Source organism: Notechis scutatus, chromosome 1 (genome assembly GCF_049901735.1).
Source record: "Notechis scutatus isolate UNSWTSFEM ecotype Mainland chromosome 1, rNotScu1.2, whole genome shotgun sequence".
Lineage (NCBI taxonomy): Eukaryota > Metazoa > Chordata > Lepidosauria > Squamata > Elapidae > Notechis > Notechis scutatus.
In genome coordinates this window covers 189,350,285-189,376,689 of record NC_142009.1, presented here as the reverse complement: position 1 = coordinate 189,376,689, position 26,405 = coordinate 189,350,285, and the positions used below count along the sequence as shown (strand labels likewise).

The following is a 26,405-nucleotide window of genomic DNA, read 5'->3' as shown; positions in this document are numbered from 1 at the left end:
CAATTTGCATTGGAATAAATCAGTCTTAATATAGATTTTTTTAAAAAATAAAGTACTACAGATGGCTCACTTTCCCCAACACCTACCATTTCTCTCTGTTTTATTTTCTTCTGAGTATTAATATTGCCCAGTTATTAAATGCATCTCTCCTGAGTAGGCATATCTAGGAAACTCAGAGCAATTCTTCCTGAATTTTGAGCTAGGGGACTACATGACTGATTTCAGCCATAAATTAAATGAAGCAGAATAATACAAAAGAATTTGTTGTTTTCTTATTATTCATGCATTAATTCCCTTGGAGATGCTTTTATAGAACTTGCACTTTTCTGTTAGCAAACATGTCTCCCTGGGAAAAACCCTGTCTTATTTGGCATCATTTCATTGAACAAAACATGAATTGTTGTGGTTTTTTTGTGTGGTGATAGTTAGATAAGATTCTGTACTCTGTGAATGGTTCTTTTTTCAAGTATACTAAAAACAACATAGAAAAGTCAAGCTAAATATTTGGATTTTCCCATAGTGATTATCTGTAATGGGAGTATATCAAATTTATCACTTTTTCTCACTGAATTAATCCTCCCGATCAAAATTTTCTCAAACATCTATTCACAGATCTCATCTGAGTCTCTAAAATCTGGAGAAGCTTATTCCAAGATGAGCTGTTTATGACAGAATTTGGGACTATGATTTCAATAGATAATGCCATTATTTTTTCCAGGATCTTGATTAGGCATTCACAAGAAGACAGAAAAACAGTTCCTTGGACTTCTTAATCTCCAGCTAAAACACTCTTGATTTCACATTTGGGTTCTTTAATAATAGCACTGGAATAAGGAAAAGATTCTACAAACGGACACCGTGGTGTTGAGCACAAAGCTTTGGACTGGTCCAAAACAAAGGTTTAACCTGAAAAAAACATGGGGAAAGTTGTTGTACCATATTTCACATTTTTTATAGCACTGTATTGATTAAAATACGTATAGCCCATTATCTCATAGTAAATAGATGGTAGGTTGTTTCAGGAAGTAATCACATGAGGTGTTCTTGTTATCCTAGTACAATGTGTTCTATTGCTTGGTGAAATGCTGTTCTTTGTAGCATTATTTCATACAGACTGGAAGTCTTTCAAGGTAAGGAAAAACTCCTGGTCAGAAACCCGTTACTGAATTTCAGTGGCACATTTTTGGGAGAGTTTCAAAGGCCACAAAAATGGGTAACTAAATGTAGAACCACCAAATTTTTATGTGTCTTGGAAAGTGGTAGTCTTGGCTTTTAACCACCCCTTGGTGGATGCTGTTGTTTATTTTGCACAAGGTAGCACATAGCTCTCAGTGCTCAATCTGTAGGATGATTGACTGACTATGTGCCATCAAGCGTTGACGCTTAGCAATCACATAGATAGGTTTTGTCTATGAGTAGGATTACAGGTAGTCCTCAACTTACAACAGTTTGCTTAGTGGCCATTTTTCACACTTGCAACCATTGTAGCTTCCTCGTGGTCACGTGATTTACATCCGAATGCTTGACAACTGACTCGCATTTATGACGGTTGCATTGTCCCGGAGTCATGTGATCCCCTTTTGCCACCTTCTGACAAGCAAAGTCTGTGGAGAAACTGTATTCACATAACAACCTGGTTACTAATTTAACAACTGAAGTTATTCACTTAACAAACATGGCAAGAAAAGTCATAAAATGGGGCAAAACTCACTTAACAAAGTTATCACATAACAACATACATCAAGGTTACATCAAGCTTTGAAGAATTCTCACATATCCTATAAGGAAGGTAGAGTATTCCCATGACAGAGGCTCTGTGATCAGAACTCTGACTGAAGGAAACCTGCATACAGGCAGGGGAACAATCAGGGAACCTCCATGTAAATATTCTTTCCTCTTCCCAGTCATTAAATGTATTACAAATAAACTGGTACAGACAATAATTTTTGAAATTTTTTATTTCAAAGAAGAATCAACTAGTTGGCTAATATCTGTAAATGTATTAACCAAAACTTGTAGCAAATCTATTATGTTAATTGAGCACCCTAAGAAGCACTGTAAATGCTGTTCAGTGCAAATTATTAGGACATGATAATTTCAGAAAGAGGAACCTGATCATTAGGAAAATAGTCTATAGCAGGGGTGTTGTGACTTTTTCCCCTTTGCTAAACCAGGCATGGATATGGCCAGCATGTGACACATCTGGGCCGCGAGTTTGGCAGCCCTAAATCTGTGGCATAAAGGCTGACAATAAAGTTATTCTAAATTCTAAATCTAAGCCTGATTAGAAAAAATCTTGAGGAAGAATTGATATTATGCTTTGTATATACAAAAAGTAGCATTTTCTTGGATGTATTAGCATTAGCATTTTATATACTGCCCCGTTCTTCTTTACAGTACTCTCTGGGTGATTTATAATGTAGAAACATTATTTGCATATTGCTTCTCTTTAGTTTTCTACACAGTTAGGACTAGGACTCATGATTTCTACTCTGGTGCCTTAACTGCTACCTCAGACTGGCTTTTGCTGAATCATACCAACAAAGAATTGTGATTTATTTGGTTGTTTAAACACTTTGATTGATTCGTTCGTTGAGGGTTTAAATTAGTCAAGTTTAGTAACTGCAACTTGAATTTGACTTCAGTAGAAGTTATTATTATAACTTGCAGTATCTCCTGGGCCAAAGCAGAAGCAGAAGCAAAGGCTTTTAATGTCTTCCATAGAGACAAGCCAAAATTTATCTAGCACCCCCGCTCTCTCTATATATAATCTGCTAATTGTTTATGCCTGCCTGTACTGTTATAGGAAGATGCATTAATATAAATATTACAATAACAAAATGAACAACAAAATAGGGTGAAATAAGATGAAAACCAAAATGTGATAACTGGATAGTCAATACTGCCATGAAGGCATCTATTTTCCCTCCTCCACCTTCTCCTCCTCCATTATATTTGCCCTAATTCATATTCATTTCATTATTTTTAAGATTTAGTAGCTTAATATTTTTGCTATTATCCCTTTTTTATTTCCCCGTGAAAGCTTCAGAAAATAAGATATGGATTGTATTTTGCATCAAAAAATGGTATTAATAAATATCCACTAAGCTGCTTATTGAAGAGGATTTTTTATTTAATGGAGAGTTGACAAATCAAATTTGCTACTTTCTAAAAAATGTAAGTGATTAGTTTCTACAGTGTTTTTGTTACCACTTCAATTTACACTTTATCATCCATTGAATCCAGAAGGCAGATTTTTTTAAAAATCACATTCAGTTGAGACAATAAACTTCCATACATCAATAGTGCATTTATTGTGTATATTTCTTTCAGCCCCGCAACCCACATCCTATCTGAATAAGCCTTGAAGAAGTGCTTACTAATTACTCTGACATACTGAGCAGACAGTATTTTAAATTAGAATACTATCAGTAAGTCTTTTACAGATCTCGGAACATAATATTTTATTAATGCAAATATGCTATAAGCTACTTCTTCTGAAACTTGCAGTAAGCAATAAATGTATTGATAAAAATCCTTCAGTAACCATTTTTGCACACTGGAACTCTTCACAAGCATTTGTTAGTGATGTTGCAGAAAGTGCACAATCTGGAAGATGATGCATGAACCTTTTCGGCTTTTTCAACAGAAGAATTGAACAGGACAGTTATATCTTTTGGTTAGAGGGTCATTGTGATTCAGGGGTTAGGCTAGGATTGAGGTAGCCAGGTTTAAGTCCATTTTTCCCAAAGACCGAAGGACAGTTTTTAACTAGGAAGAGCATTGGTTGTCTAGTTTGTTCAAAATTCCAAAATGCTTAATTAAATTTGGGGTGATCAGAAGAATGCTCATGTTTAACAAAGAACAGAAACGATGGTCACCATGATTTCTGCATCCCGTGCTTATGTCATACCAATTTGACATAACAACACTGGTCTTTGTAGGTTTGTTGAATATACATCTAACATTACTTTTTATCATTATTACTTTTTTTTTAAGTTGGTGGTGTATTTAGTGGTGGAAAAAAATTATCACCATTGTTCTCCTTTCTTAGGTTATTTTAATGGCAATCCCATCATAGAGCTCTGAGGACCATTCTCCGTGCCCCTCTGTCTGTCTGTCTGTCTGTCTGTCTGCCTGCCTGTCTGTCTGTCTTTCTCTCTCTCTTTTTCTTTCTTAGCTGAATTCCAATTGTTGGAATAAAATGAAAACAGATGGCAATATCTGCCAGTGTTATTGGGAGTTGGGTACCATATAAGTTTCTCAAATCATCATTATCATCATCAGTGAAGTTTATTTATTTATTTAGAAGACTTATAGCCAGACTCTGGGTGCCATACATTAAATAAGCCCAATAAGCAATATTGGAAATAAAAATTGTACAATATCAACAAAAAATGAAATCCATAATTGAACTCAGCAGCAAGAGGCAACTGGGGCTCATCAGTGGTATAGAACAGATGACCACGGACCCCCATAAGGTGGCTTATCTATTTTCCCAGCCCAATGCCCAGGGAAAAGCCAAATTTTTAAAGCTTTCATGAAAGATAATGGGGCCAGGAGCAGATGGAGATCATTACAGAGGGCAGGGACTGCAACTAAAAAAACTTCACAGAAAAGGTGGGATATGTATGTAATATGTAACAAATACATATCTGCATTTTAAAACGTAAATATATGGCTTTTTAAAGCAATTCAGTTATGCTCTCTTTTATTCAGGCCGTAAGCAGGGTTTATTGTATTTGAAATGAAAATGATAGGTTCCTGACTGTGGCTTTAATACCTGCTGTCATGCCAGATTTACACCTTTTTAGGGGCTGACTATAATGCACACGTTCTTGGTGATTGACAGTTTGGCATAAGCGCAGTGTTTGACAGTCACCTTTATAAATATGCAAAGTGTTAATCAGCAGGATTGTTTTAATATTTCCACGTGGAGGGTTCTTTTCTATTATACATTAGTGTTATAGCAAGAGACAACAGCATGCATAAATATTGTCAGATCAAACTGAGGTTGGCATATTAGAATAAAATGGAAAGAATTGTTGAAAATAATATTTTCATTAGAAACAAACTATAATTCTTTTCAAACGATGTAATCTTTTGAATTTTCATCTTTTAAACATTATTTGGGAATTATGGATTGTAGGTAACGGATAATAACATTAGCATTGCTGGAAGCCAGTGCAAGCCTGCTGATCAACTGTCTGTGTCAATGGAAAATTCACATTCCTCCTCAAAGCAGCCCGACACTCTTGTTCTGGGGTGTTTCCTAATTCCTTACTCATGAGCATTAAAGGCGGAAGCTAATCGTTAACTGAATAGTTGTATTAAATATTGGCTGAAATTTAGAAGAGTCTTTTGGAATGGACGGCCATTGTACATCAAATCAATCAATAAAGTATGCTGCAGACATTTTAACCATTCCAAATTACAGTCTGGCCTAAATGTTAAACTATAGTGTGTTTTTATTTTATTTCAAATCACAAGGACTCTTAACAGCATTTTTTCCAGGGCTGGGATTCTACTGGTTCTGTCTGGTTCTGTAGAACTCCTTGTTAACTTTCTAAGCAGTTCGGAGAACTGATAGTTAGAAGAAATCTGCTTTTGTTTTTTTCCACCCTTATTGCATTCTTGGCAGTATGCCTAGACTTACTGTCTCCGAAGGAGGTTTTGTTTTTCTTGATACTTTCTTAAAGGGGAAGGGTTGTTTTAAGCTTTCTGCACTGATGTTGGGAGGAAATACTCCCCTGGAAATACTTCTTGGCTAGCTAGAAAGATTGACATTCAAACGTGAGTTTACATACCCTTTCTGAGTTTTGGTCTGAAACTGGTTTTTGGTGAAGTTTAATTCTGTGCTTGGTGACGTTTAATCCTGTGTTTATTGATGGGATAATTTTCCCTATTCAGCTTTGTTTGGAAGGAAAAAAGATTAATCTCTGTTCCTGAAAAGAAACTGGTTTGAGAAGTCTGGCTAGTTTCTGTGTTTATTTGTTCTGGTAATTGGTTTAACAAGCAACTGTTGTGATTTTAATTATTTTTATTGTGTTTTAATTTTTTCCTGCCTCATGGTTTCTTTGTCTATCTTGGGAGGGGGTCTTCCTTCACTGCTTTAGTGGTATCTGGCACTGTCCTTTTGGGGTGTACTTCCAAGAGGCAGGATGCAAGCTTGATTTTTTTAACTGCCTTTCTGGGGGGCATGTGACCTTTCCTTAAACCTGGATGATTTGCTTAGGATATCTTGTGAGTGAATGGGACCAGCTGGTATCTTTAAATGGTGCAAATGGATCTAAGGATTGCTTTTCCTGGGTGTGCTCTTTCTGGAGAGCTTAAATGACCTCTCTGCTAAAAGGTTTCACTTTATGAGCAAGAGTTGGCTGCTGATAGTTATTATTGCATTTAACTATTTTAATTCCTCAAGGTGCTCTGGCATCCTGCCTGATTTGTAACTTCGGCTTGCAGCTATTTTTAATCTAATGATTGGTGTTTAGGACAGCTTTTTGCAAGCAAAGAAGCTTTTTGTATTTTTGTACAGGTAATCCTTGACTTACAACAGTTCATTTAGTGACCATTCAAAGTTACAATGGCACTGAAAAAAGTGACTTATGACCATTTTTCACACTTATGACAGTTGCAGCATCCCTACTGTCATCAGTAGCTGTTGCTTGTTGAAACTGAATAGGGAAAATTATCCCCTCAATAAACACAGGATTAAACATCCTGTGGATTAGACCAAAACTCAGAAAGAGTATGTAAACTCATGTTTGAATGTCAATCTTTCTAGCTAGCCAAGAAGCCTTGCTGAATGTCACTCATCTTGGTTCCCTGTCACTAAAAGCTTTCTTCATTATTCAATTATTTCTTCAAAGTGCTGATTGTCCAGGGAAGAATTTCCTCCTAACAGCAGTGTAAAAATCTTAAAACAACCCTTCCCCTTTAAGAAAGTCAAGCCCCAGAAGCTCCAAAGACAGGAAGTCTAGGCGTACTGGCAAGAATGTAATAAGGGTGGAAAAAAACAAAAGGAGATTGCTTCTAACTACCGGTTCTCCGAACTGCTTAGAAAGTTAACGAGGGGTTCTATAGAACCTGTCAGAACCAGTAGAATCCCACCCCTGGATAGATAGATAGGTAGGTAGGTAGGTAGGTAGGTAGGTAGGTAGATAGATTAAATTCTTTGCAGAATAGCATAAATAGTAGGTCATCCAAGTAGGCAGGTCATCCAAATGTACTCAATGAGTAGTCCTTAATGAGTCTAAGTCTACATGGAGGGAAGTAAGCAGTGGGGTGCCACAAGGTTCCGTCCTAGGCCCAGTACTCTTCAATATCTTCATTAATGACATAGATGAGGGAATAGAAGGGGAATTTACCAAATTTGCAGATGATACTAAGCTGGCAGGAATAGCTAACATCCAAGAAGATAGGCTCAAGATCCAAATGGATCTTGATAGACTAGAACACTGGGCCATATTTAACAAAATGAAATTCAATGTAGAGAAAAGTAAAGTCCTACACTTAGGCCAGAAAAACCAAAAGTACACATATAGACTGGGTGAAACCAGGCTTAGTAGCAGTAAATGTGAGAGGGATCTTGGAGTCTTAGTGGACAACCAGCTAAATATGAGCCAGCATATGCAGCAGCAGCCAAAAAAGCTAACACAATCCTAAATTGCATTAACAGAGGGATACAATCAAGATCAAGTGAGGTACTAATACCACTGTATAAAGCCTTAGCAAGATCACACCTAGAGTACTGCATTCAGTTTTGGTCACCATACTATCAAAAAGATGTTGAGGCTCTAGAGAAAGTACAGAGAAGAGCAACCAGGATGATTAGGGGACTGGAGACTAAAACATATGAAGAACGGTTGCAGGAACTGGGCTTGGCTAGTCTAGTAAAGAGAAGGACCAGGGGAGACATGCTAGCAGTCTTCCAATATTTGAGGGGCTGCCACAGGGAGGAAGGAGTCAAGCTATTTTCTAAAGTGCCTGTAGGCCAGACAAAGAATAATGGATGGAAACTGAACAAGGAGAGATTTAACCTGGAAATAAGGAGAAACTTTCTGACAGTGAGAACAATCAACCAATGGAACAGCTTGCCCTCAGATGTTGTGGGAGCGCCATCACTTGAGACTTTCAAGAAGAGATTGGACTGCCAATTGTCAGAAATGTTGTAGGGTCTCCCACTTGGGCAGGGGGTTGGACTAGATGACCTATAAGGTCCCTTCCAACTCTGATTATCTGTTCTCTGTTACTGGGCCAACATAAAAACCAACATCTAGTAGGTACATGTTTTAGAATAACTTAATGAAATTTTACTAATCTGGTTATCAACAAAATTATGATTAATTCTAAGTGATCTCTTCCCAAATGTAAGTCTTTATGTACAGTGTCATTTTATCTGAGGGCTTAATATCTCTGGGGGGGGGGGGGGTTTCAGTGAAAAAGGAAAGCACACAAACATATTGTACAACTGCAGAAATTAGGTTTTTTTTTTTTAAATTAACATGTGGTTATAAATATTTCAATTAAAATTACGTTATCATGTATTTTCTCCCCCAGAAATATCGACAGTATATGTCTGGACTTCTGGCTCCTCCATATGGTGCTATGGAAACTGGCTCCAACAATGATAGTAAGTACACACAAGCTACAAGAAATGCAAACATAAAAATCTATTTGTGTCATCCTTTCCAGTGACTATATTTGACAATAAAGATAAAGGAATAGAAGTCCCTGCAGATTTTACTTGGCTAATCGTATATATATATATATATATATAAAATCTCTGTTAATTATGGTGAAAGTGCAGAGAGAGAGAGAGAGAGAGAGAGAGAGAGATGAATTATCAGTCTAATTCATGATGAATGATCATCATTCATGCTAAAATCAGTGAATTTGGAAATCAGTGAAACCCATGTTATTCAGATTTAAGAAGAGGATCATTGATCAGGGCAATCTCTACCATAAGGCAGATTGAAGTGGTTCTTTCAGGCAGCTCCTCTGACATGTCATGAAAAGGCAACAAATTAATTACTTAATAATGTAATTAATAACAATTAAAACTAATAATGATTGTTCTTGTCAGGGAGGGAGAAGAGTGTTTGTAGGCTTTTGTGTATCATGTAGAAAGAAGTTGATAGCTATAGATATTGAATATAACTTGGATACCAGTTATTAGGAGTAAATACTATTCACTGCTTCATTTCAACAGTACAAAGCCTTGATATTTTCTGTGTTTATTTATTGATTTTATTTATACTTCGCTGCCATCAAAAGATTCATATACATCAATAATATAATAAAACATTCATGGTAAAAGAATATAAAAATAATTTAAAACAATCTATAGTGAGTCTAAAGAATGGCCTTGAAGGACAGAGGGAAGATCTGTTGCCAAGGCAACGATCAGTTAAATAAGGCCTGGATCAGAAAAATGATTCACAAAACATCTTAGCTCTTTCCTCCTGACTTCTAATTAACATGAAGAAAAAAAAAAGAGGAAGAGAAGCATATTCAGACTTGATGTTAGCCCTATCAGGTAGACCAGACTAAGAATGATGTAAAACTGTTTTTAATAGAACAACTATAGTAATCAAATCAAGACCATCCATTATGCTCACTACATAATGTCACAATAATTCAGTCTGATCCAATTAGTTATTACCCCCAGGACTGTCCCAATAACTCAGTTTCTTCTACCTTAAAACTGAAACCTGATGCCTTGAAAGCCAATAGAATAGGAGCAAACCAAATTTTGGGGAGAGATTGTTCAAGGCATGGGTATACCCACAGAAAATGTACCTTTATAACCCTCAATTTCTGAGATGGCAAACCTATGGCATGTGTGCCAGAAGGGGCACGCATTTCTGCTGGCACGCGAGCCGTTGCCCAGAACAGATCCACGGTGCATGCGCACGTACCCCCAGCCAGCCAGCTGATTGTTGGGTATTTGCCGCACATGCACGGGGGGGAGACGCGTGTGTGGGAGACGCGCGTGCATATGCAGGGAGGCAGGGGAGCAAACGGAGGTCACGCATGCATACGCAGGGGGTGGGGGGGTCACACGTGCATTGCATTATGGGTGCAGGCACTTTCAGCACACAAATGACGAAAAGGTTAGCCATCACTGCTCTATCTCTTTACCTCACAAATTTGGGGATCCATGAGTGGGTTCATCTAGGGTGTCTCAGTTGGCCAGTGACACAGAAAAGACATTCCTGCATGTACTCCAGTGCCAAGCTTTAAAGGTCAAAGCAGCACTTTACATTTCAGTTGGAAGCTCATAGGGAATCAGTTCATGGCCTGAAGCACAAATGTTACATGCTTATGTTGGCAGGTTGTTGCATTGACAACAATAAGGCCATGCGTTCTGGATCAATTAAAGCTTCAAAAGGATCTTCAGAGCAGACCTTGATGCTCTATCTATTGCTACAGCTAAAACCGAGCAAAGTCCCCCTCAGGCCTCCACCTCATGAGTACAGGAGGGTCCCAAATCACAGACCTCCTCCTTCAGAGTAGTGTCTTCCCATTCCAAAGACAACCTTAGAACAACAGTGCACCTCAGAAATCAAATAAATAGCTCTAACCTGCTTGGGTTCAGCTTCGATCTGTTTTGTCCCACTTCTTTTATCCCATCCCTCACAGTCCCCAGACATCTGGATTACATCCCCCAAATGGCCTGGGATAATGATGTATAGTTGGGCACAATCAATACTGATGATACCACATCCTGATCCAATGGTTATCCTATCCCCAACATTTTCGTGTAATTGTTAAGCAGCAGGGGAGAAAGCACTAAATTCTGTAGCACCCCCAAAAATGAACAACTGCTTGACTAATATCTCTTCTCCATCTCCTCTAAGGAAAGAGTAGAACCACCCCAGGCTTCAACACATGGACCCTAGTCAAGAATACTCAAGACCTTGGTGAAGTAAAATAGCAAAGTGCTAGACTAACTAGTCAAAGTAGCCAAACATGGGATCTACCTGTTGCCCTTTCCTTAAAAGTGAATAAGCTACCTTAAACAGGTTACCAGATGACACCCTTCCAATATAATAAAAGAGTAATAATGACACTTTTCCTCCATTATCCTCCTTAGATCCAAACCTGAACATATATCCATTGTCAGTCAACTTATATTTTGTGTTTCTTCACTGGTGCTTAAGGAAAATCATCCCTTTTCAAGGTTTCAAAAGTTGATGAATGGAAAGAAGGAAATTCTTCAGGGTTTACTTCCCCACTTCAAAACATCACAATGATAAGTTACTTGCATATATGTGTTGAATTGCAAGTGTGTCTTATGTTGCAACATATACAGTATATGCAACGTACAAAACATCTGCAGTGAAAAAAATGCAAATGGTTCAATCCAGTCTTTACACAAGTAAAGAAGACTCCGTGAGGAAACTGGAGAGAATTCCTCACAACATTCTCTTCCTTTTGATCTCTTTACTTTTCTCACCCAGAGAAAATAAGAATCTAATTCTCAGAGTAGAAACTTGTATGGTTAAGAGGAATAAGGGGCCTTATCATCATTTTAGCTAAATCGGTAGCCTTGTCGGCAATATTCAGACAAGCATCTGGTACAGTTCCAGGATATAAAACTATAGGCAAAACATCAGCTTTTCTTGCCTCTGATTGAAGTAAATGATCTTGGGCAAGTTGCCACCGCTTAAGACTCTATGACCACTAAAAAGGTACAATTTGTTACTCATCAACCTCAGAAGGATTCAGGGGGCTTTCTTCAATATGGTGTGGAATATCAGATAGAACTTCCATTGTGACTCATTATGTTCTTTTTTACAATTGCTCTAAGCACCTACTGAATATTATTGGGGAAGATATTCTCCTGCTGCCAGATAGGGTCAATTTTTTTTAATTTAGCAAAAGAATTCCTGTACCTAGTTGAATGGGAGACTTCTGGGAAGTACCAGAGCTGTAATCTAAATTGGGAAATTGAAAAAACATCTCACAGGAAGGCAGTTGCAAATTACCCCTGTCTTGTTGCCAAGAAAATACACAGGCGCGGATAAGAAGTGACCAGGAGACAAAATTAACTCAAAGGAGACTTCATGTTTATGGTAGTTTTATCATTCAAGAATAAGATGTTTGTATAGGCTTTAAGAGGCTTAAGAAACACGTTTCCATAGGCTTAAGAAAGAAGCAAACTCCTTTTACAGGTTTTCCCTTTTTGTTTTAAATGCTTAACTAAGATTCATGGTATAAGTGAAAAGATACTCTCAACTAGAGTAGGAATTGTTAATCCATAAGAAATAAATTGTAATATTTTGCCTATTTTCACAGGGATGCCTGACAAGGAGAATATGTCTAACAGTAGCCTCTGTTCAATCTCTAAGAACAGCAATAAGGTAAATAATTTTGTTCATTTTGTTTCGGGGGGAGAAGAAGAAACACTAGGCATCACTATGCATATAACTAAATTTATTTCTTGAAAAAGCAATACAGGTCGTCCTCAATTTACAACAGAACTTTTAGTGACCATTCGAAGTTAACAGTATCACTGAAAAGAGTGGTTTATGACCATTTTCTACATTTATGGCCATTGCGGCATTCCCATGGTCACATGATCAAAATTCAGCCACTTGGCAACTGACTCAGAGTTGTGACGATTTCAGTGTCCTGAGGTCACGTGATCACCTTTTATGACCTTCTGACAAGCAAAGTCAATGGGGAAGCCAGGTTCACTTAACAACCATGTTACTAAATTAACAACTGAAGTGATTCAATTAACAAATATGGTTGTAAAATGAGTCAAAATTCAGTTAACAAATGTCTCACTTAGCAACAGAAATTTTGAGCTCAATTGTGGTCGTAAGTTGAGGACTACGTCTAGTCAAAGCATAGAAATGCATCAATTGATATTTGTAAAGATGTGGTGTATATTTGAATAAGGCAAAGGTCTACACGTTTTCACCCATGGCAGAATAAATACCTCAAAACACAGGAAATACCAGTGTCACTATGGTTAATGTGGAGAATAAAAATAGACTAAGAGGGAAATACTCATTTCTGGGATAGAACTTGCAGAAGCATTCTGTTTATATACAATTGATTGGAAAAATACAACTAAGCCATTGGTGATTAATTTTGACAGGATAAGCAACTTCCTTACTCTGTGGTAATAAGATATTTGCAGATAGAAAATATAAATGATTCATGTTTAGTTATATCAGAAGGTTCAAAAACTGATTAGCATATACATTCTGCATGCCTAAATATCTAATCCCTCTTGTATTTAAAAACAACAGCAACAGTGCACTTATCTAGAGATCCAGCCCTACTATTCGATAGAGATCCAGACTTATTATTAGATATTAGAGATGATGACCACATCAGACACAGAATTGATGGCAAAGAAAAAAAATTGATACTGGAAGAAAATTGTCCTGCTCCATTCAACTGGTCTTTGCCCTCACGTATTGTTGTGGATACTTTTACCAATATTAAAGTAAAACTCAATTGGTAGCATAGCACTCGTGTCAGAAGCAACAAGGCACTACCAGGTTAACAGGATCAGCTGGCGACATCACTATTGCCCAGGGAACACCCATTTGGGGGCTCCTTTCATGTCCTTGGCAGGAGCTAGAGCAGAGGATGAGAGCTCAACCCTGCCCCACTTTAGCACTTTGGTTTCAAACATGGGCTTGCTAACCTCCTAACCAGCGTCCTAACCACATGAGCCATCGTGCTTCTTAACTCAATTGATGTCTAGTTGGCTTTTATATGTAGAACCAGGAGGAAGAGGCCAATATGGCTTTAAGCTCAGGCAGCAGAATATTTCAAGTTAGGCACTTTAAGATTCGGTTTATATTATTTGGACTAACTCAGCTGATGAGACTGGTTCCATATCACGCCAGTGATAATGTATCCACATTGTTCAGCATCTTTGTGAGCTTACACCTCCGACAAATGGTCAAACAAACAGAATGCCACACGTAGTCACGCTGGGTAGTACAGCTGCATGGGTAGAAATTGTAAATGTTGGTGGAAGCAGAGCCGAGCTAGGAGTTTGAAACTTGTTTCAACTGTGGAAACTTTAGTTTTAAAAAATCCTGGAAACTCTATGCTTTAGCGATAGAAAAATGGCTTTGTTCGAGGGAACCTTTTCTTCGCCCACATTTTCTCTCTCACAGGTTCTCATGGAATCCTAGAGTTCCATTGAACACCATTTGAAAAACCCTGATGTAAGGATGGCAATAAACAGCTAGGCCATTCCAGAAAATAACTAAATGGGATTTAAAAGGGGAATACCCCCCAAAACACAACCAAACATCTGCAAAAAAATTTTTTGGAGTAATTTCACTTTTAAAAAAAAGCATGGAATTCTAAATTAATCAATAACCACTACTGAAGTGAAGTGGCCATAGAAATCTGTACGGTATTCATCCTGAGAACAATATTTCACTTTCTATTTTAGATTAAAAGACATATATGTAGTTGAGCCAGTGTTAGGTCTATATATTATGTTATTCATTGCAGTATTTGCCTCTAGAATAATATTCTTGAAAAGATTCAGATAGCTCCCACCTTGATGATTTTCAGAATGCTATTAAAGACTAGCTATTATCCCAGGTTCTGGGTTAGAATGAACACTGAGCTTCTGTTGGATGGATTTTCAGGAGGAAGGCGAGGGGTTAATATATTTATCTCTGAAGCACTAATTATTTTCCTTTCTTTTATTGTAATGTAAGCTACCCAGAATCTTGTAGAGTCAGACAGCTGTCAAAATGTCTGTCTGAATAAATGGATGAACAAATAAATAAATGTCTTCGGCATTGTGGAAAAATCATGGACCTTAATTTTTGGTCTTCAAAATTTAAAGATAAAATGATGAATTTGATAGCTTTAGCCCAAACAAAGGTGGAAATTTATGTGTTAAGCCTTTTCCTACCAGAGCACATCCATTTAGAGCAGGGTTGTCAAACTCACGTCGTCACAGCAGCATCACGTGACATATTGGGACTTTTCCCCCCTTCGCTAAACCAGGCGGCGTGGCCAGCGCGTGATGCATCCGGCCCATGGGCTGGGAGTTTGACAGCCCCGATTTAAAATCTTCCCTCCCCTTCCTCAAAAGTTGTAAACAAAGATCCAAAATATTTCATCCCCTTGGGATATTACTTGTTTATTAGACCTGCTCCTTTCCATAGAAAGACATGACCTCTTATTGAAACTGAAATTAGAAAACAGCCCAATAAAACTGGGCTGTTTTCCTATATACCTAATATACCTAAAGATACTGTATTGTAGCAGCTTTTTCTTAGTGCATCTATTTTTATTTCCTAAGATTAAAGAATTAACAGATCTCAAGAACGAATGGTTTAGGCACAAGATAAACAAGGGACAGCAACTGTTCCATTAAATATAAATACACACACGCACTTTTTTCTTCATATTCAAATCCACCGTTTCCTGTCTCTTCTGTTTCCTTAGACAGACTGATCATTTTAAAACATCTTTTAAATCTTTAATATTTTTGCTAATAATATTGCATCTCCTTGCTTTTCCTTCTGTCTTAGAATGTACTTCCCGCCTTACTCTCATCCTGCATGAAAATAAACACTTTAGGGTGGAATGAACATGTGACACTTTGATAGTGATTTCCATTGTTATAACAGAGGAAAAAAGATCAGGGCCCCCAAATATTTCTTTAAATCCAGGATGGGAGGTTCCTTAGGAAAATTATAGCATCCTAAACTTATTAGGGGAGGAACTAAAGTAAACTTACTTCAGAATAAGTTCTACTGGAATTGTTCGACTTTTTTCCTAAGCATACGTGCTTAGAATTGCATTGTATATTTTTATTACATCCTTTGAGAAAAGGACAACAGCGAAGTACATCTATTACTATTGAATATAAAAAGAAGCTAATGCTTTTCTAGCAGCAATAGGGAAGTTTGTGAAATGTGATTGAATAATTCTAAAAAAAAATATCAATAGAATAGGAAACAAATTCTATCTCATACCTAAGATAATGGCAATAAGAAATTTAGACAAGATGACTTTAGATGGGGCTATTGAAAAGATGAAAAGTGATGATGCTATGAATGCACTAGAAGCAAGAAGTTGAGTAATGGTGCCATATAAAACAAACAAACAAACAAACATGATGCTCTCAAGATGCAGAATAGATTGTAGAGGAAGCTTTGGTGTGCTGATGGAATGGAATTGGGGTAAATCCCAGGCCATATTGTTCCATGCCAAGGTTAACATTGGAGGTGTTTAGCTATCACAGATTGTGCTTCAGTGTTGATTAGAGTTGCAATGGTATATTAGAAGGCAGAAACAATTTTCTTTTCAGTTTTTAAATTTTTGGTATTCTGGGATAGGATCACAGATGGTTAGAGTTTGAGGCCATGTCACTAGTAAAACAGATGAAATATACTAAGTATATTCTCTGGTTTATGGCTCACATAATATACGGTATATGAGTTTTTTTTCAGGCTAGATCAAGTTGGTAGAACAAATCATTCTTTCTACTCAGGACAAAGATTAAACTGCATCCGCGGCAGGTTTTCCTTCCCACTCTTAACCAGCTTTTAGGTATTTGTCCACACTATGGTGGATCAAATTTAGAAGACTTCATTCAAAGTCAACTCAGTGAAACAGTAATTTAATGAATTCTGTTGATGAATTTTAAGTGGGACTACAATAGAACTAACTTTAATGATGAGTTTCTAAAAAATGGTTGAGAAAGTGGTTCTCAAACAATTGAAGTAGCAATTGAAATTTATTAAGAACTCCTAAAGTCACCTCTGAATGAACATTATATCAAAGACATTTCTCTTTCTGTGGTTTTAGATATTACTTGACTAACAGGAGGCAATGCACAACCAGGGTTATCCTTATTTGGATATTTCAGGTATACACACCCATTACACTGATGATGTTACCCAGTCTGGTAACAAAATGTTCAGAAACTAAATTGAAACAAGTTTGGAGAGCAAACTACTGCCAAAATGTAAAACCTAATCTAAAACTACAGGTATTTTCTATTATTTCACAGTGGTTATGTTTAGTACTAGATCGCACATGGTTTGTCTATCATCAGGAATGGAACATCACTTTTTCAGGAAGGGGGAAATGTGGAGAATCTATGAGTGGTATGCTGCCTAACAAATCTAGTCTAAGCTCAAATCAGGAGGACATACACCAATCACTGACTGCCCTCTTCTCATTCTCCACCATTCAGTCCAAACTGAAGACGCTTCTTGGGTGAGAAGTGAAATGTCTTCAAGGGAAAAACAAAGAAAGGCCAGTTACCTTTTGAAAAGGTGACCATATCATTTTCAGCCAAAATGACCATTACTTTTTAGCCCATTCTGGATCCAGCAGGGTGTGTCTGTGTGTGTAGTTTTGTGTATACTGTGTATATTATGTGTGTATATTGATGGGATTACAACTTAACTTCCATCAACTACAGCTAGCAAAGCTAGAGGGAAAAGATAAAAATTGTGATGTGGTACATCTGGAATTGTGAAATCAGAAACTGCTTAATTTATAATATACAGCGTAACCATAATTGTGAGAAAAGGATTTAAGACTAGTACTTTACTAGTATCCATATTAGATATTAGAGAGATTAGTAGAAAAAAACAATGTAAAATTTGACTATAGCTAATGGAGACAAAGTTTTGGGTTTGGTCTGGTTTCTTTCCACATCAGCGTCAAAAAGCATTTCATTATTTTTCAAAATGGATGTTTTTGGCAGGCTAGTTTATCATTTGTATCAGGATGCACTTGCAGATAAGTATTAGAAAAATAACAGGGTGGGAAAAAGGTTCAGCATAGTGACTCTCAGGAATGCAGGAAACAGAATGTTACAAATATTTTTAGATTAGACTGCATCACTTTTTTAAGCAAGCAATTTTTTCTTGTGTATCAGAAGAAACTATTTGTGGATTGTCTCTTCCTTAATTCCAGTGTTTTCAGAGGAAAGGATGTGATGGTTGTTTTTAAAAGCCCACAATGGCTTACTGATTTATACGTTGAATATTGGTAGGCCACTAAATAGAAAGATCTGGCCAAATTTCAGTTCTGGATTTTTCCAAGGACTCAAAGAGATCTTTCAACTGAATGTAAGCAAACTAGCAACACTCTACTTCCCGATACCATCCAGATATGATGCATTGTTGTTAATAGCATATTCTTTGTCAGCCTTTCAAGGAAGAGAAATGAAAAGAGATGAGTAATTCTCAGATTATATCACTTTATAGTTGTGTTTTCATGGAAAGGACTCTGCTTTTGTGCATTTTTCTTTGGCTTCCATTTAGCTCTTCCCTTTGGCTAGACAAATCACAAATTGTATAGAGAGTCTTCCAAATCTTGAACCCTGATTTGTTCCTTTCCAACAAACCAACATTTGGAAACCAGAGGTTGATCTTGGGCTACAGCTATTGACTTGCTCAAGAGTTTAACAACCAAAGGGACCAGATTCAGATGATGTGCTTAGCAAATGATTTCTGTTTTGCTTAGTCAAAGAAGTCAAGCAAGAGAGAAAAGATGGTGTGCTTTAGTGAGCCAAGGTTCACCAGATCCTAGCTTATTGTTTCAAGGGAGCATTATTTGGCTCTAAGGGTCTGGAGGAGTTGTATCATGTGCTTTGATGATATCTTGTGGCTGCATGATAGACCTGAGCATTGGCAGCCACAAGACCCTACTGCAAGTTCCACCCTTTCTGTAGGGGTATCATGAGACAAGTACAGAAAAGGTGGACCTTGTGTTGCAATGGCCCAATGTTATTTTCTTCACTCTATCCCTTGTTTCCCATGGAAGTCACTGAATTGTGAATGAACAGGAATTGAGTCCTGCTATTTCTCTCTGCCTATCTCTATCCCGTATCAAATAGATATTTTGCATCCCTTCCTGTGAAAAGAGTTTTTAATGTTTTCCAATTTTATTTTATTTTATGATTTTCTACATTTCATATATGTTGATTACATATATTTCATATATAACTTGATTTGACCTTGTTTTAATTTCATGGGATTTAGTTTCTTTTTATGTGTCTTTTGCTGCCATTAGAATGAATATGTGTAGGTGGCAACCACTGAACAGCCCTTTGTTTAGTAATTATTCAAAATCAGAGCAGCACTGCAAAAGTGACTAATAATTATAATTATAATGCGCTTAAGATTGTCCCAGCCACCTCAAGGACACATAATCAAAATTAGGATACTTGGCAACTGACATGTATTTATGACGGTTGTGTGTCTTGGGGTCATGTGATCACCATTTGTGACTTTCCTAACCAGTTTCTGACAAGGAAGTCAAAGGAGGAAGCCAAATTCACTTAATAACCATGTGATTCACTGAACAATTATGGTGATATGCTTAACAACTGCAGCAAAAACGTAAAATTGGGTGCAATTCACTTAACAACTGCCTCACTTAATAACAAGTTCCGGTCCCAAATGTGATTATAAGTCAAAGACTACCTGTTATCACAAAAATGAATCTGCCTTAAAATATTAGAAATATCTTGAGTGCCTGGGATTGATCACATTATATGAGGAAGAACAAAGGAACATGTCATTCTGAATAGCAGTGAGTGGAAGAGTATGTGCCAGACAGCTTTGTGATCACTTTATCTTGACATTATGTTCAGATCATCGGTTTGTTCACTTATATAAATTGAAGTACTGAAATATGTTGGTTGTATACAAGCTGTTGTACAACTTGAGTTTGTGAAACGCATTGCATTGCCATTTATATCATTCTTTCCTGAACATGTCCAACATTTGAGGTAATCCAGATGTATCATTTAATACGGCATTTCAGGACACATTGGTGCAAAGCAATTGAATTTGTTTAGGCATATATTAGCTGGGATATTGAGCAGATTCAGGTTGATATTCTTACTTTCTCCACCAATGCCTTATGAAAGTTTAGATGGGTCCCTGTTCCACCTGTCAATTATAAATTATGCAATAGCAGTAGTATCCAGTGCAGAATTGTTGTGATATGTTGGAGAAAAATTCCTAACACCAAAAAAATGATTGCTCTGAAATTAGTGGCTGCCCCAAAATGCTGGGTGCTGTCTTTCCCCTTAAATATTGTACATAGTATGGATGTTTTTCCCATTTAAGTTTTGAAACAAGTTTTGTAGCATTCCAAAAACCTACCAAACATATTTGACCAGAGATTCCACCTGGGCAAATTAAATATCTTAGGTACTAAAAGAAATAACATTGTTCACAAAGCATTTTCAGGTCTTTCAGAAATAATGTTCTGTCTCAGGACACTTTTTTTTTTGAATTACTACTTTCTGATTAGAGAAGTTGTAGGCTTGAAATGCTTCACAAAGCATTTTCAGGTCTTTCAGAAATAATGTTCTGTCTCAGGACACATTTTTTTTGAATTACTACTGTTAAGTATGGTGAATAATGGAGACCAGACATCTGACCAGTGACTTCAACTCTTTAATAATAGTAAATAGAACATAACAGAGCAAGGCTATGGGCAGCAGTAACCCTTTTATAGGGTTAGATGCTGCCTTATTACCCAATGAGAAGTGCAACAAGTTCAAACTAATAACCAATAAGAATTGTCCCAATAGTGGCCAATCAGGGAGTAGTTCTGGTCCAATCTCAAGTTGTTGTATAAGGACCAATCCCGTGTGCAGGTTTTCAAACCCTGATTTGCATTTAGGTTATTAACTTTTATTGATTCACAACACCCCTCCCCCTTGGGTTCCGTTTGAGGGGAGCTGTAATAAAATCCTCAAGATAGACAGGCCGTTTGGTCTGCCTGGATGATTTCCGAGGCTCCACCGGTTTTGGTCTAAGGTCCGGTTCCGGTGGAGCGTTTGGATGATCTTTATTAAAGTCTGTTCTGCCGCACGGTGATTCCGTGCTGCTTTCACTGTGGTTGTCTCCGCAACTCCGTGTTTCTTCGGGGTTTTGCAGGTCGGTTTCCCCCGTATTAAAATCCCCTGAAAAAGTCAACTCCCTCCCCGCTTCAAATTCCGGTGTTTCGCTGGGCCGTAGGGCTTCCGTTGGCCTGCTATTTGCCATATCAGAGTCAATTTCCTCGATATTTCCTCCCCCTTGAGTTGGTGAACCCGGGGAGTCATGGGCGCTGGGTGGTAATCTCGATCGGAGTTGGTCTATGTGGCGTTTCCACACCCTCCCATCGTCTGTTAGCAGGCGGTACGATCTAGGCCCGGTGAGGTGGGTAACGGTTGCGGGTATCCACAACGGGTCGCCGGAAAAGTTTTTGGCAAAGATTAAATCGCCTACCTTAAATTCCCGGCATTTGCTGCTGGAGCCGAAGGGTTTTTCCGGTGCGAATGCGGGGTGGAGCCGGTCAAGGTGCGATCGTAGTTTCCGCCCCATAAGAAGTTCAGCGGGTGTTTTGTTGGTCACGCTGTGGGGCGTGATGTGCTGCAACAACAGAATTCAATTGATTTTCTCGTCGATGTTGCCGAATTCCATTTTGTGAAGGGTCTTTTTTACAAATTGTACCATGCGTTCTGCACGTCCATTGGCCGCAGGGTGCACGGGCGAGGTTAGCGCATGGCGGATGCCCCGGTCAGCAAGATATTGTTCAAAGGGTAATGCAGTAAACTGTGGGCCGTTGTCCGAGACCAACATGTCTGGGAGCCCGTGTGTGGCAAATAGTCTGTTTAATTTATTGATAACTGAGTCCGTTGTAGTTGTGTTCATTCAATGGATCTCGAGCCAATTCGAATATGCGTCGACAGTAATAAGGAAAGTGTGTCCTTTGGTAGGCCCGCAAAGTCAATATGAATACGGGACCATGGTCCCCTCGGAGTTTCCCATTCGGTCGGGATTGCTTTAGGCGGAGCGTTGCTGACGTCTTGGCAACGTTGACACGTAGCGACCCAGGCCTCGATTCTTTTGTCGATTCCCGACCACCAAGCGTAGCTGCGTGCAAGTGCTTTCATCCGCACGATACCCGGATGTCCTTCATGCAATACCGCCAAAACAGTTTGTTGCAATTTGCTAGGGATTACGACTGGATCGCCCCACAAGATACAGCCTTTCTGTGAAAACAGTTCGGTTTGGCGGTTTTTGAAAGGCACCCATTCTGGTGCTATTTGGTCTGTCGGCCACCCCCGTTCAACCCAGCGTAGGATGTGTTGCAGAACTGGGTCACGTTTTGTTTCAAAGGCAATGTCTCTAGCCGTCAATGGTGGCACATGTAGAGCTTCGATCTGTAGTGTTGAGATGGTTGGGGCTGGATCTACAACGGAGTCTGGAAGCGGCGTTCGGCTCAATGCATCAGCGTGGAGAATTGATTTCCCCGGGCGATGTTGCAAGGTGTAGTTGTAGGCCGCCAAAAATTCAGACCAACGGGTCATTCTGGGGGACAATATATACGGGGTTGGTTTATTACCCGCAATGATCCCCAGTAGCGGTTTATGATCAGTGATTATTGTAAATGAACAGCCATAAACATATTCATGAAATCTTTTAACTGCAGCCACAATAGCTAAAGCTTAATTGTCCAGCTGACTATAATTTCGTTCAGCTTTAGCTAAGGTTCGCGAAAAAAACGCGATGGGGGCTTCCGCTCCATTTGGTAAGATGTGGGCCAGAATTGCCCCAACCCCAAAAGGGGATGCGTCACACGTGATAGTGAGCGGCAGAGTCTCATTGTACTGCATAAGTACAGAATCAGAAGTTAGCAATTTCTTTACTTGTTGGAAAGCATGTTGTTCCCGTTGTCCCCAAACCCACGTTGCTTTTTTGTCTAATAGTCTATGCAATGGTTCAGCTACCGTTGCTTTGTGGGGTAAAAAGACATTATAGAAATTGATAAGTCCAAGGAACGCCTGTAGGTCTGCCTTGTTCCTCGGAGTGGGGGCCTTTTTAATTGCCCGTAATTTGTCTTCGGTGGGATGGATTCCTTGGCTGTCCAGGAGATATCCCAAAAATTCTACTTTTTCGGTACATAACTGGCATTTATCCTTTTTTACTCTGAGGCCTGCATTTTGGAATCTTCGTAAAACCTCTCTGAGTCGTTTTTCTAGAATGTCTTTGTTAGGTGCGGCGATGAGTACATCGTCAAAATATGGGACAACGCCTCTTATCCCTTGTAACAACCTTTCCATTAAACTCTGAAAGATTCCAGGAGTGATGCTTACCCCGAACTGGAGCTGGTTGCATTTAAATGCGCCCCTATGCGTTACTATCGTTTGCGCCTCGGCTGTGGTTGGATCTACAGGCAATTGTTGATACGCCTGGGCTAGATCTAGTTTAGCGAAAACTGTCCCGCCACCCAGGGAATGGAGTGAGTGTTGTACTACTGGCACTGGATATGCACTTTGCTGCAGTGCGTGGTTTAAGGTGGCCTGGTAGTCTCCGCAAATTCTTAGGGACCCATCAGGCTTGATAGGCGTCACTATCGGGGTTTCCCAACGGGCGTGGTCGGTGGGTTCCAGTACGCCCTGCGCTATTAGCTTATCGAGTTGTTCGTCGATTTTAGGCTTCAAGGCGAACGGCACCCGACACGGCTTAAGGCGGATGGGTGCTATCTCAGGGTTCAAGTTAAACGAGATCGGGGTCCCCTTGTACTTGCCTAGTCCGTTCGCGAAAACGTCGTGGAATTCTTGCACGAGTGCTTCCTCCCAATCGCTGCTCTCGGCCCTGTGGACTCCGGCTACAGTGATTCCGAGCGGTCTGAACCATTGAAGGCCTAAAAGGCTAGGCCTGTCACGGTCCACGACAGTCAGTGGCAGTGCGACGGTGCGGTCCTTGAATGAGACCTGGAATCTGCGGGACCCGACAACGGGAATTCTGTTACCCTGATAGTCTTTGAGTATAACCCTTTGAGGGTTAAGGTCTTGGCGGCGGATCGTTGGAATGAGCTGTTGGAGCGTTTTCCACGATACCATCGAGAGGAAAGATCCCGAGTCCACTTCCATCACACAAGGTTTGTTTTCGATGGCGACATTTACTCGGATTTTCCCGGCATCAAGGGATGTGGCGTGGCCTATGGTGATTGTTTGGTGGGTCTCTTCCCGCTGGGTTTCTTCGCGCCTGGTGGAAGTGGTGGACGGTTTGTTTCTGTAGGAGTGGTTTCCCCATTGGTGGTTCAGTTTTTCTCGGTGTGTACCGAAGAATCCGGAAGACTGGCATTCGGCCTGTCGGGGTTTGGAGTTCTGTTTGCTTCTGCAAACCTTTGCGATGTGACCTCGTCTCCCGCAATTGCGGCAGAGTGCGTCAAGGAATTTGCAGCCGGATCGTGGGTGATTTGCTCCACAGCCGGCACACGGTCGAAATGAGTGTTGTGTGGACTGGTCTCGTTCCGTTCGAAGTCGGTTGACCTCTTCCTCATCGCTGTCGGACGGGGACTCTAGGTCTTCGTGGTGAGTTGATACCGGGTGTCTCTCTGAGCGAGGCGAGGTATCGTTGCTCTGAGGGCGCGGTGGTGCGCTTGTGCGGCGCATTCTGGCTGCTGATTTTTTAGTGGCCTCCGCTGCAGTGGCTTCTTTCAGGGCATCGGTGAGGCTGATGTCCCCTTTTGTCATGATTTTACTCTGGATTGTGCAGTCTTCTAGGCCCAGGACTAAGCGGTCTCGGAGGGCTTCTTCTAAGTCAGAGAACCCGCAGAGGCCTCCCAGGTTTCTGAGGTCTGCGATGTAGTTGGCAAGACTTTCACCTTTCTGCTGGTTCCTCTGGTAGTACTCGTGCCGTCTGACTAAGGTTGGCACGGTAGGTGCGTAATGGGCCCGTAGCAAAGGCTCGAGGACGTCCCAGTCCATCTCTTTTACTTCGGCGGGCTTGGCAAGTGATTTTGCCATTTTAAACACGGTAGGCCCGCAGTGGGTTAGAAATATAGCTCTTTTTTTGCCGGTTGTCGCGTCTTTCAAGTTGTTGGTCTCCAGAAACATCTGGAATCTATCCATGTACAACTCCCAGTTTTCGGTTTCTGGGTTGAATGGAGCGGGTGGTACGGCACCGCTGGCCATGTTGCCGTTGATGGTGCGTGTTCGACCACGTGCTCTGTTGGTTGCTCTGTAGGTTAGTCAGCTCTTCGGTCTCCGAATCCCACCTTCGTCGCCAGTGTTAAGTATGGTGAATAATGGAGACCAGACATCTGACCAGTGACTTCAACTCTTTAATAATAGTAAATAGAACATAACAGAGCAAGGCTATGGGCAGCAGTAACCCTTTTATAGGGTTAGATGCTGCCTTATTACCCAATGAGAAGTGCAACAAGTTCAAACTAATAACCAATAAGAATTGTCCCAATAGTGGCCAATCAGGGAGTAGTTCTGGTCCAATCTCAAGTTGTTGTATAAGGACCAATCCCGTGTGCAGGTTTTCAAACCCTGATTTGCATTTAGGTTATTAACTTTTATTGATCCACAACAACTACTTTCTGATTAGAGAAGTTGTAGGCTTGACTGCTGTCTTAAACAGTTGCTACTGCTCTAGGGGATGGTATGTTTTCTATAAGTGGTCCTTTGAGTCTGGGATGATTTTACCACAGAATGCTAAACCAGAAAACAGGTGTCTAGACAGCATTGTAATAACTACAAGCTCAGGTTTTTTCTGCTTCTACTTGTGAATGATCCCTGTGTTTCTGTGGCTCTCCAGCTATTAATCTGGCATGAAAAAGAAAGCTTTACCTGCTTTCAAATATGGGAGCTTTACTTGTGAATCAGATTGAAATGAACAAACTATTCCAAAGGAGGTAACTGAGCATTTGTACAGCATCTTGGGAATTCGTTCAGATTCTACTTAGGGATGCTAAAGACAAGATGAAATCTGAACAAATAGCAAAATAACCTTGATGATTTGTTCCTAAGCTTTTGCCCAGCAAAATATTTATTGACGTAGATTCTCAATAGGCCAGCTCTGTTTTAACTTCTAGAAAATTGGCAATAGTGTGTTTATTCCAGGAAAGGCTAAAGAAATAGAGAAAGCTGATAAGATTCAGGAGTTTATTTTGTGTCCTTCTATAAATCCCAATATTAATTAACATCTGATTTGCATTTTTTTCTTCTGCTTAAAATCTTTAGTCACGTCTACTGTCCAGTTTCTAAAATCATCATTTATCTTTTGTTTTGATTTGCAATTATCAGGATAATCAAATTAATCTGCTTCTCACAAGGTTGTTTTTATAGTTAATTCTAAAATCTTACAGTAAAAGTCAATATTCCAAATTTATCGGGACTCTTAATCTATTTATATCCTTAGACAAAAACGTATTTAGCTTTTTGCTGCTTATTTCAAATTCTGTAAGTTCTTAACCTTGTAATTATTTTTATATAATTCAAGTTGAACATAAATTCACTCAAGACTTTTAAAACCTGTCCTAAGGTTTCTAATAGGTTTAGAATAATCAATGTCTGAAAGTGATTAGAAAGTGAGTTTTGCAAACTTATCATTATTTCCTGCATCTCAAATCTATGG

At 39.3% G+C, this 26,405-nt stretch overlaps 1 protein-coding gene across 1 annotated transcript in view; it reads left to right on the top strand.

Annotated features, from left to right (window-relative positions):
- The window catches only part of RAPGEF4 (Rap guanine nucleotide exchange factor 4), a 186,629-nt gene that overhangs the window by 88,226 nt on the left and 71,998 nt on the right, over positions 1-26,405 (top strand). Inside the window, exons 5-6 of the mRNA XM_087949706.1 lie at positions 8,560-8,632; positions 12,304-12,368. Of these exons, the coding sequence (XP_087805832.1) occupies positions 8,560-8,632; positions 12,304-12,368 (138 nt within the window). The remainder of the gene's footprint in view (positions 1-8,559; positions 8,633-12,303; positions 12,369-26,405) is intronic.